Genomic DNA, 12,344 nt, shown 5'->3' with positions numbered 1-12,344 from the left:
TATTATGGTGATGGGCCTCCAAATAGCTTCACTTACTAATGTGAAATATGTGGCTTTGTTTTAACCCTGAAACATTTCTGAAAAGTTTCTCTTCTTAATGTTAAAATATGGTTATTGTTGAATAATGTTATAATATAATTGCTAAATGTCATTGACTGCTTTTATTTGAGATACTAACCTACTAAAGTTCATGAAGTTTTTATGAACTTTTAAGTATCTTTAATCCAAATTTACAGTAAAATTGCCATTGCATTTAAACTTTTTAACCATAAAATGTTAAACTGTCAGTTAAAATTCCTTCTGAAAAAGAGTGATGTGACAATGGCTGGATTTAAAAGTAAATGGTTTTGCTGGGTTATTTGGTAATAAAAAAAAGGCTATTAATACATTCTTAGGACTGCACATTTTCTTCACAGAGTAGCCTACTTAAATGCACAATTTCATTATTGCAAGTTAAGATTAAGTTGTTCTGATAAGATAATGAACATCCTTCCTAATTAAAAGTAGGCATTTCTTAGGGCACTTGGGTGGCTCAGTCGGTTAAGCATCTGATTTTGATTTACGTCATGATCTCACACAGTTCGTGGGTTTGAGTCCCATGTTGAACTCTGTGCTGACAGCTCAGAGCCTGGAGCCTGCTTCAGATTCTGTGTCTCCCTTTCTCTCTCTGCCCCTTCCCCACTTATGCCGTGTCTCTCTCTCTCTTTAAAATATAAATAAACATTTTTAAAAATTAGTCATTTCTTTTATCATGAAGAGAAATAATGAAGTTTATATTATTGTTACTTATTTATAATTGCAGAACATACATTCTATACAAAAATCCTTCGAATGATTCAGAATATCACATATTTGTATTATGATGCTTTATTAAAAAAAATTTTTTTTACGTTTATTTATTTAGTTTTGAGCAAGAGAGCAAGCATGGTAGGGGGAGAGAGAGGGGAGAGAATCCCAAGCAGGCTCTGCACCATCAACGCAGAGAGCCTTATGCAGGGCTCAAACTCACAAACCATCAGATCATGACCTGAGCCAAAACCAAGAGTTAGAGGCTTAACTGACTGAGCCACCCAGGTGCTCCTTGAATTATTAGGCTTTTATACAAGAAAATTTAACATGTCATCTGAGGCAAACCATTACACCTTTTAAAAATAAAGGAACAAATTTAAGCAACCATATACTTCAAGAAATATGCTTCTACTTACAAATGGACTGTTTGAGATTATGCATTAGCTGTTTTTAATGTTCTTATGCTCCCTGATTCGTTGGTATGACCTTTATTTTCACTTCTGCCATGCTTTTTAAGAAAAAACCACTTATTTTACATCATACACTTTAATATTTTTCAGTTGAAAATGAAGATGAAGCTGAAAGGGTTCTTTTCTCCTATGGCTATGGTGCTAATGTTCCCACAACAGCCAAAAGACGACTAAAGCAAAGGTAAAATCAATATATATTTGTTTTACTTATCTACTCAAGCTAAATGTAATTACATTATGCTTTTTGATAATGTGCAAAGTAAAGTTACTTTATTCTTAGTATGCATAAATATTAAATTGCTCATAAAATAAAGCACAGTAAGTTATAAGCATGCATTTCATGTATTTTTAAGTGAGTTTAATGGTCAATAAACTAAAAGTGTATATTAGAATTTTCCTAGAATTAGATTCAGTGATAATGACACCATTGTGATTTTATTTTCACATGAATTTCAAGTGTGCTACAAATGCTTTTGAACCAACAGTTTTCAGATTAAAATTAAATAGGCTTCCTTTTTCTCTATATTTGAGAAAGAGAAAGGGATGTAGTGAGAGAGAGATGAGATAGCATATTATATTATGATTAAAAGTAGAGGCATTAGGGAGGACACTTGTTGGCATGAGCACTGGGTGTTACATGTAGGGGAGGAATCATGGGAATCTACTCCTGAAATCACTCTATCTCTATACACTAACTTGGATGTAAATTTAAGAAAGAAAGAAAGAGAGAGAGGGAGAGGAAGAGAGACAGAGAGAGAGAGACAGAGAAAGAAAGAGAGAGAAAGAAAAAGGGAAAGGAGAGGAGAGGAGAAGAGAAGAAAAAAGAAAAGAAGGAAAGAAGAAAAGAAAGGAGAGAAAGAAAATTTTATATTTTGTGAAGACTTTGTGAAAACCAAGAAACTTTGAGGGAGATCCACTAGTGATATGTGAGGTTCTATTTAAGGTACACTAAGAGAAAAATTGTACCTATATTAATCAGCTCTCCAGCTGACCTAGCTAATTTTTTTTTAAACTAACTCCTTTCTCTCCCTTTAATTCATCCTCCTCTGCGAAAACATCTCACTGCCTCATATGCTACTGTATCAAATCTAAATATTTCTGCCAAAGTTCCAGGCCCTTCCACGTGGCCCCACCTCTCCAGCCTTCCTTGCCTCTCTACGTAAAATGAGGGTAGTCTCTCTCTGTGCCTATAAACATCTATTTTCTCCATACCACATAATAGAGCATTTCTCTTATCACATAGCTCTTGTTTCTCACATCATTTCCCCAGCCAAATGGAAGGTTCCTAAAAGTCAGCAACTGTATCTTATTCTTGTTTATTCTCTGTCTCTATCTAGCATGGTATAGGATTCCTAGTAGAATTGTCTACTTCTCTGAGTATTTGAGGATTCAAATCTGCTTATCATTTTTTTAATGTTTTTATTTATTTTTGAAAGAGAGAGAGTGTGTGCCCATGCAAGCAGGGAAGGGGCAGAGAGAGAGAGAAGGACAGAAGATCCGAAGCAGGTTGACAACAGAAAGCCCAATGCAGGGCTCAAGCCCACAAACCATGAGATCATGACCTAAGCCAAAATCTAACCAACTGAGCCACCCAGGCACCCCAACTGCTTGTTTATCTTTTATTATTTGAGTTGATTTAAATATTTAAAGACAATGCACACTAAGTAAGAAAAACAATTCATCTGAACTCAAATACTTTTGTAGAAACTTTGAAGTGATGGTGGCGCCTGGGTGGCTCAGTCAGTTAAGCCTCCGACTTCAGCTCAGGTCATGATCTCACTATTTGTGGGTTCGAGCCCCACGTTGGGCTCTGTGCTGACAGCTCAGAGCCTGGAGCCTGCTTCAGATTCTGTGTCTCCCTCTCTCTGCCCTGCCCCGCTCATGCTTTGTCTCTCTCTGACTCTCAAAAATAAATAAACATTAAGAAAAAAAAAAGAAAAAAGACTTTGAAGTGATGGCTCAGAGAATAAAATGTCTTTAACCCTATGATGTAAGATATAGGCCATTTTGTAACAAAACAAATGGGTGCTTTGAATGTATGTCTCTTACTGGCTATAAACTAAGTATCTGGAAGAATTTTAGATCAAGGATAGATGACTGTCAAGTATTATTTTGTAGCCAGAGTGGTTAATTCTGTCTGGTGAAGGTGCAGGTATTTCAAAATTACGTATTACTTGAAAAACGAGCTATAGTCCCATACCATTCCTGGTCTCTGCCCAGTCCCTCATGAGTCACTAAGGGCGACCTAAGCTGTTTGAAATTTTCTGCATGTAACTGTTTTTGAGCATTATATTGCCTAGTGGGGAATAGAAATATACTTTGGTGGGTAAGAGACTTCTTGGTCAGCGGTAAATGATTGGTAAATACTGAAAATTGAAATTTGAAGGAAAAAGTCTATTCTCTTCTTTTTTTAGCATATGAATCCTTCAAAAGAATCTTTGTCACAAGGAAAAAAGAATTTTGCTGTTGTAAGCTTTTTTCTTTAGCCCTAAATGCTGAGTTCCTCTAAAACTGAAAGCAATTATTGCTGTTACCTTACTTTTTTTTTAAAGAATTCCAAAAACAGATGTTGATTTCTTAATAATTAGAGTGAGATTTAAAGAACCACAACTGATTCATATTCTGAATAATTTTAACTATCCAAATATTTCTGAAGGTTTTATCCCTGAGCTATCTGTGTGCCTTGAACAAGTGCCTAATGGGCACACTATTAATATCTCCTACCAGCTGGTGCCAGGCATTCGTCTCATAGTGAACCAGAGGGTTATTTTGAGGAAGTGCTTCTCAGGTCATCTAAACTGAGTGAAGGGAAAGTAAGTCTAGAGACCCAGAGAGAACGTTTATGCATTCTTTCAACATCTTTTATTGAGTACCTACTACACGCATAAAACAGCACTGGCAAAGAGGATCCCTTGTTTAGGTCTGACATATTTCCAAAGTTTGCAAAGTCTGTATTTCACTTTCAGTAGCTATTTGTAAAGAAGTCAATGGCTTCGTGCTCTATTTAACTGATTTAGGATGAAAGCAATGTAACCTTTGGGAGAGTCTATGTTTAATTCTTCACATTTAAAATTAAAGCAGTGGAAACTGGAGGTGCATTATAAAACAACTCAGTCAGAACAGCAAATGAAACATTTGCATAATAAAGTTTTCATTATACATTAGTCTGTGCCAAAATATATTAAAATTTCAAAGGAACTTATTTTTCAACTACTGTACACTATGCCATTCATACTACGTTTAATGTAAAATCTCAAATATTCAACAGCCAGGTTTAGGTACTTTACAGTAACACGGGATTGGAGCGGATTTGTGATTATAAAAATAATGTGTTTATTTTAGAAAATTGCTAGTAATCCTACCATCCAAAGATTACCATTCAAGATTTTATAATAGATATAGGTCTTCTTGCATATTTAGGATATTATTGTCTATAACATGGAAGTTTAATATCTTGTAACTCCATCTTGAACTTTTTCTTGTATCACTGAATAGTTTTCAAAAAGATAATTTTTAATAGTTATCCAAACTTTAATTGTTAGGCCTTCTGCTTTGAGTTTCATGTTGTTAATAAATTTGATAGTGACTGAAAATTTTCATTGGTTACCTGTTGCTACTGAAGGTATATTATGAAAGTTAGAAAATGGATGCAAAGTTCACCACACAGTGCCTGGCATATGGTGGGTTATTTAGTAAATGTTAGTTTGTTATACTGATGAATGTTTCTTAGAGTAAATTACAGTTGATTTTAGAGGAAAAGCTAATGTTCCAAAAGCTTTAGGTAAAAGTTAAGGTTTTAATTAAAATAATTTTGTTTGAGAATTGTAATGAGACTTTTTAAAATAATTAGTCAAGACACTCCCCTGGACATGAAACCAGTTTTGAGATATTTTTGATATCTATCAATCAATTGTAAGACATCTACTGTAATGCCAACTTCCTATAAAAAAAAGTAGCAAAATTAGTTTTTGTAGTTTGAAAAATAACTCCTAAAAATGTCTCTTAAACACATTATAATTACCAAATATGCTTACTGACGTTTTGAAGGTTCAATGGAGATACAAACAATAACTAAATATCCCATTAAACTCTGAGACATAGCTGCAGTAAGTTAAAAAGGGTTTATACAATTAAGTAGATTAAAATGAAATGGGCTCTTCTTGACTTGACTGAACTTGAAAATCTGAAGTAATGTTTTTGTTTCGGTCATGATTGTTTTGAAAATAGCAAACAAGATTTTCTGGTTACATATGTCGGTTCTGCTCTTTGACCTGAAGCAGGAGTGGGGGACAGCCAGGCACTAGCATGGTCTTCGTGTGAGCGGCTCTGTTTGCTTTGGCAGATCGAATGGAGAGCTTTTTCTGAAGGTTTTTAAACCTTTCAAATTGCAAGATTTACTGCACACTACAGACCTTTTGTTGTAGTCGCGTCTAGTTTTATAAAGAGCTTTAAGTTGAAACTTGCACAGTAGACTGAACTTTATAATAAAGGAAAATAGTAAAGCTGAGAAAACTTTTTTTTCCTCTAGCAGACTGTGGTGTGTAATGAAAATTTTTCTCTCTTTATTCCCATGTATGTGAGTTGTCATTTTTGTCCTTGGGGAAAGTTGTTCTTATTTGGGTTTGTTTTTGGAATCGTCCTTTAGAAAGTTACTGCCATTCAATTCATGATCAACTTGAAAGCTTAAACCTATAGAAGAAACTAGAGAAGGTTTCTCAGGACTGTTGATAATCACCTTGACACAATTATTTGGTTTTCAGTAATTATCAGCAGAGCAGGCAGTATAGGTACCAACCTGAAGAGTCCTGAAGCTGGAATCATTCTCGTACATGTGCCCTTTTTTTGAACCATTTTTTATGCCATACTAATAGAGATAAATCTCTGACCTGCTAAAATTGAAAAAGATCAAAGAGCCAAATACTATTTCAGACAAGTAACTAATTAGCAAGTATATGTATTTATTTATTTATTTAGATACTTGCTAATTAGTTACTTGTCTGAAATAGTATTTGGCTCTTTGATCCTTTTCAATTTTAGCAGGTATCTAAATAAATACGTGTATTTATTTAGATTTTTGGTAATACTAAGAAAACTATACCAAGACTGAAGGAATTGGGCCAGAGCATCAGTCCTCCATTGCGCTTTGACATCTCCTATGTAGATGAAGTTCCACCCTGCGCACATCGGCTGGGCTTTACGGCTGTGAGATTATGTAATAATCAGAACCGCGCCTACTGTTGACAGATCTAAGAGAATAACTTTTATTTGGAGTCAAGAAATGGTGAGGGAGCTGAGAGAAAACCCTGGTGGTGGTGTTCCCTGGTGGGAATACTTGTACCAGATAACAGGTGAAATTTTCATTAAATATTTTTTTAAATTTTTTTAAATGTTTACTTATTTTTTAGAGAAACAGAGACAGAGTGTGAGCAGGGAAGGGCAGAGAGAGAGGGAGACACAGAATCTGAAGCAGGCTCCAGGCTCTCAGCTGTCAGCGCAGACCCTAATGTAGAGCTTAGACTCACAAACAGCAAGATCATGACCTGAGCTGAAGTCGGTCACCTACCGACCGAACCACCCAGGAGCCCCATTTCATTTAAATTTAAATACAAAACTATAGTCTTATAGTATTAGTTTTTAGTTGGTGTTGAACTTAATCTTGGTACTTTAGTTGGTGTTGAACTTAATCTTGGTACAGGTGAAAATCACAATCACATGGCAGTTAATATAATTACAAAGAAGTATTGTTAAGTTGTACCTACTTTAGTATCTCAACAGATAGCCTGTAAAAGCAATGCTTTCTTGAGTTTAGTACATTCTGTACAAAATAAATAAATAACCTTTAGCAGGAGTCATTTCCCCCAGCTGTATCCATAGTTACTTTTTATAAAGAACTTGGGAAGGACTTGTTTTCATTCTTTGTGCATTGTGCTTAAGGAGACATAAACTCAGCTACAAAGATGAGAAATTCTTCGTTTGTCTTGCTTTGAATTTCAGTTAAAGTGAATTACTTTCTTCCCACATCTAAACCCCCAGATTTCTACACCAAATCATTCAGTACAACAATATGCCACATTTAAAGATGTAGGAGGTTGAAGTATAGAAGAGATGAATTGGCATCTGTAATATTTGCCTTCCCTTATTAATGTTATATGCGTTTTTATTACTAGTTTAGTGCTCAGATGCTGAGCATTAGTCATACTTTAATACTAAGGCTCTGCAACCTAAGAATATGGTTTCTAGCAGTGTGTGTTCAGATAAACAAAATTCACTTACAGCAAAATCAATCAAGAAGGCTTTATTAAGTGCCTGCTCTGGTTAGCACACACCACAAGGGATAAGCCCTTGTCTTCATGTGAGTTGCATCTTTCAGGAAAGAAAAGGTTAATACATGTGAAAGAATATTAAGAAACATTCAAAAATATATAATTTAGTGCAGTATTGTACGCTAAACTATATCAGTCAAAAGACTAGAGATCAGTGACAACTAGCATGGTCAGAAATGAAGGAAGTAGAACTTGCAAAGAGACTTTAAGAGAAAGTTGGGTCTGTCAAGCAGGGAAATGACTTGTCTTCTTCAGATGGGGAACCAACAGAGGTATAGTGGAAGGAATATGTAAAACATGTTTATGGGAACGTAAGTGGATAGAAATGTCATTAATGGAAAATAAGGTTGGTTCAGTGGAGATTACAGGAGGCCTTGATATATTTTTTTTAATGTTTATTTAACTTTGAGAGAGAGAGAGAGAAAGAGCCCTAGTAAAGGGGGGAGAGAGAGAGAGAGAGAGAGAGAGAGTCACAGAATCTGAAGCAGGCTCCAGGCTCCGCGCTGTACAGAGCCCAACATGGGGCTCATCCCACATACCACAGGATCATGACCTGAGCTGCGTGCTAAGGCATGAAGAAATAGGAGGTCTTATAAAGTTCAGCCATTCAGCAGCTTACTGAACACCTACCTCCTTAGTGCCGAATATTATTCAAGGTATTTTGAATATGTTAGAGAACAAAATAAATAAAAACTCTAGTCCTTGAAGAACTTTCATTCTAGTTCATGAGAATTTAAATTTATACCAGTCTTTCAAGAGGAATGTCTGAAAAACCATAATGCCCATGTGTTTTGACTTAGTCATTATGTTTTCTAAGGAAATGGCAGTACAAAGCATGCAAAGATAAATTTCTGTAATTATTTAGAATTTTCAACAGCACAGAGCACGGTTGTGACTGCTATAATTGGATTGTCTTTTTATTGTTGAGTTATAAGAGTTCTTTATAGTTTCTAGATACAAGTCCCTTATGAGATAGGTATTTTGGAATGTTCTCTCCCATTTCCTGGGTTGTCTTTTCATTTTCTTGATGGTGTCTTTTGAAGCACAAAACTTTTTAATTATGATGCAGCCCAGTTTATCTAATTTTTCTTTTGTTACTTGTGTTTTTGGTGCCATATCTGAGAATCCTGTGTCAAGTCTAAGATCAGGAAGATTTACTCCTGTATTTTTTCTAAGAGTTTATATTTTAGTTTTTACATTTAGGTCTTCTTTTTATCCACTTTAAGTTAATTTTTTTATTTTAAATGTGGCTACTGAAATTATTTTAATTACATGTGGGCGTGCATTATGTTTCTATTAGACAAAACTGGCCTAGACCAGTGGTCTCCAGATGTTTTGATGTGACTCCCTATTGGGGGAAAAATATTGAATATTCACCCACCAATATATTTACTTGTATTTATTTCTCCATTATATACATGTACCATCTTATGAATAATGTGTATTAAAATATAAAACCTCTATAGAAAATTAAAACTTAAAGACACTTACAGGTCTAACAGGAGAAACCTAACGGAGGACCAGGGGGAGGAGAAGGGGGAAAGGGAGTTGGGGAGAGAGAGGGACGCAAAACCTGAGAGACTACTGAATACTAAAAACGAACCCAAGGTTTGAAGGGAGAGAGGGGGGAAGAGAGGTGGTGGTGATGGTGGAGGGCACTTAAGGGAAAGAGCACTGGGTGTTATATGGAAACCAATTTGACAATAAACTATTTAAAAAAAAGATAATTTATTCCTAAAAAAAACCTTAAAGATACTTAATAGTAAAATAAATATAAATAAAATTTTCCATACTTTAGTGGATTGTTCTGTACCTGATTGCTTTTGGAGACCACCAGTCTAGATGGTGATCTTAACTTTATAATTGATTGGCTCAAGTCTTCTTCCTTCTCCACAGTATTGGTAGAGAACTCTCAGGTGCAGGTCTGATCATGTTACGCGTAACCGACGTAAGGATAAGACCCACACTCAGCTTGTCCTTTCACGTCTTTCATATATCCCTGCCTGTGTCTCTCTAGCTTCAGCCCTCACCATGTACTATACGTTTTATCAGTCACATTTACCTCTCTGCGGACTGTCCTTTACCTATGCTTCTCTCTCTACCCAAAATGCTCTCTGCTTCCTCACCAGATTACTATTAGATTTCATTCCTCAGTGTGCCCTCTCTTACCATTTAGCACACTGTGGTAATTTATCTGCCCATCTTCCCCAGCAGACTATTCGATTCTCCGGGCAGAAACGGTGTATTCCTGGTACCTATATAGATTATAGGCTTTTAATTAATTTTGTTTTAAAAAAAATGTTCGTGAATATCTTAGTGAGTGAATTAATAAATGCAGTTCTTCTAATTCAACCTGCTCTTCTACAGTCATTGATACTTATGATCAAGAAAATTCTAATTTTTTAATCATTTTTGTTTAACTACAAATATGATAATGATGAAAAATTTCTTATTTTTCCTGCATATCCTAAATTTCACAATGTTTTTTATTCCTGTTTTGTTTTGTTCTGTTCTGTAACATCTATAATCCATGGGCTAAATGTTCTGAAATGTCTGTGATGAGATGTGTTCTGCTGTCTTTACAGTGACTTAGAAGTAATGCTTTAAATGTGATTAGTGCATCATTTGGAGACCAATTGTACCCCAATGTCTTCTACATCATAACCATTTCATATCATAAGTTATACCAACATGCATAGTAAAAGTCAGTCATTCCGGTCAGCATCAGTTCTTAGAAAGTTTTTCTCAACAAAATAGTTCTTTTGTTTTAAATATTTATTTATTTGAGAGAGACAGAGAGAGAGAGCTTAAGCTGGGGAGGTCAGAGAAAAACAGAGAGAGGAAGAGAGCGTGAGCTGAGCAGGGCGGGGGGGTGGGGAGGGGAAGAATCCCAAGCAGGCTGCACACTCAGTGCAGAACCCAGTGTAGGGCTCCATCCCACAAACCACGAGATCAAGACCTGAGCCCAAATCAAGAGTTAGCTGCTTAGCCCACTGAGCCACCCAGGCACCCCTCAATAAAATAGTTCTGCATGCTAGTGATCAGAACACTGTAGAGCTCATTATAAGCATTTCAAGGCCTCATAAGGTAACTACCTTCTATTTAGAGTTGATTTTCCTCATTCAGAATCCCCAGCCAAAATCAAGGAAATTTTTAGTAGAAAGAGGTAGCCGTGGTATTAGAGCTTAAGCACCAGCATACCAAGAATTTCTTGAATTCATTGTCTTATATCATGTGATATTTTGCATTGATAAGTGGTATCACACCATATCTACATAAGAGCATTATTCAATTCCCAGACAAAACAAAAAGCACCCAAACGAAATGAGCTACTTGCTGTTATTAAACTTGATGTCTTCAAGTCATTATTTTCTTCAAAATGTTGGTAATGGGTGACCTTTGCATCTGATTATTTTCTTGCATCCTTTTTTCTTCCATTTCATGTCATCGGCAAGTGTTTTCTGTGTAATAGCATTTGATTGTGTTATTGTTCTATACTGAGCATTGCACAAATATGATCTGTACCTTCAGCATACATTTACTGAGAAATTACTATGTACAAAAACACCCTCATCTTCCTGTGGAAAGTAGAATATATTATTTTTAACATTTATGAAGGATGAGAAAGAAAAAAATATGAATGAAGATGACTCCAAGGATTTTATATTAACTTAATAAAAAAGAGTTCCTGATATAAAATACTGATGGTTTTGTATAAAACTGTCAACATAACATAAAATTAGCATTAAGACTCATTTTATTTGTAGAGATCTTATTTTAGGGTCAAATTCGAGAGCACTTGGCATATTTTATATTGGGAGATAGAAAATGGAGTAGCCATGAACTGTAAACACCTACGAAATCCATAAAGAAAGAAAGTAGATTAGAGGTTACCTAGGGCTGGCAGGAGGATGGGGGGGGGGGGGGCGACACTAACAGAGAAAGACTTCTTTTGTAATCAAAATATTCTAAAATTAGGAGATAGTGTTAGTTGCATAACTCTAAACATACTAAAAACCATTTAATTGAACACTTTAAACGGATGGACTTTATGGTATGTAAATTTCATAGCAATAGAATTATATGTCAGTAAAGCTGTATTTTATGTTTAAAAAGATTGTTTGGGGCACCTGGGTGGCTCAGTCAGTTGAACGGCTGACTTCAGCTCAGGTCATGATCTCACAGTTCGTGGGTTTGAGTCCCGCATTGGGCTCTGTGCTGGCAGCTCAGAGTCTGGAGCCTGCTTCAGATTCTGTCTCCCTCTCTCTGCCCCTCCCCTGCTCACACTCTGTGTCTCTCTTTCTCTCAAAAATACATAAATGCTGGGGGGCCTGGGGGCTCAGTTGGCTGAGCGTTCAACTTCAACTCAGGTCATGATCTCCTGGTGCGTGGGTTTGAGCCCTGCATTGGGCCCTGTGCTGGCAGCTCAGAGCCTGGAGCCTGCTTCGGATTCTGTCTCCCTCTCTCTGCCCCTCTCCCACATGCACTCTGTCTCTCACTCTCTCAAAAGTAAATAAACATTAAAAAAATTTTTTTAACTAAATAAATAAATGTTAAAAAAAACTTTTTTTGCCAAAAAATAAGGACTATGTATTTTCTGTCTCTAACTTTAGCTGATTAAGGCAAAATCTTATGCCAGTTGGAAAAATAGAAACTTAGGTAAGAGCATGCATATCTTAAAAAGCTGCCCAAATCCCTGTATAAACCTTATTCAGAACTCATCTTTTTCATTCGGGATAGCAAGTTCTTAGAGATGTTGTCT

The 12,344-nt window shown here is 35.9% G+C and overlaps 1 protein-coding gene across 1 annotated transcript in view; it reads left to right on the top strand.

The window, feature by feature from the left end:
* Positions 1–12,344, top strand: part of PIBF1 (progesterone immunomodulatory binding factor 1) — a 207,167-nt gene that overhangs the window by 134,365 nt on the left and 60,458 nt on the right. The window contains exon 13 of the mRNA XM_029936617.1: positions 1,350–1,440. Coding sequence (XP_029792477.1) covers positions 1,350–1,440 — 91 coding nt within the window. The remainder of the gene's footprint in view (positions 1–1,349; positions 1,441–12,344) is intronic.

The sequence above is a fragment of the Suricata suricatta genome, chromosome 4 (assembly GCF_006229205.1).
Source record: "Suricata suricatta isolate VVHF042 chromosome 4, meerkat_22Aug2017_6uvM2_HiC, whole genome shotgun sequence".
Classification (NCBI taxonomy): Eukaryota; Metazoa; Chordata; class Mammalia; order Carnivora; family Herpestidae; genus Suricata; species Suricata suricatta.
Note: the sequence above shows the minus strand (reverse complement) of the source record. Positions and strands in the feature narration are given on the sequence as shown.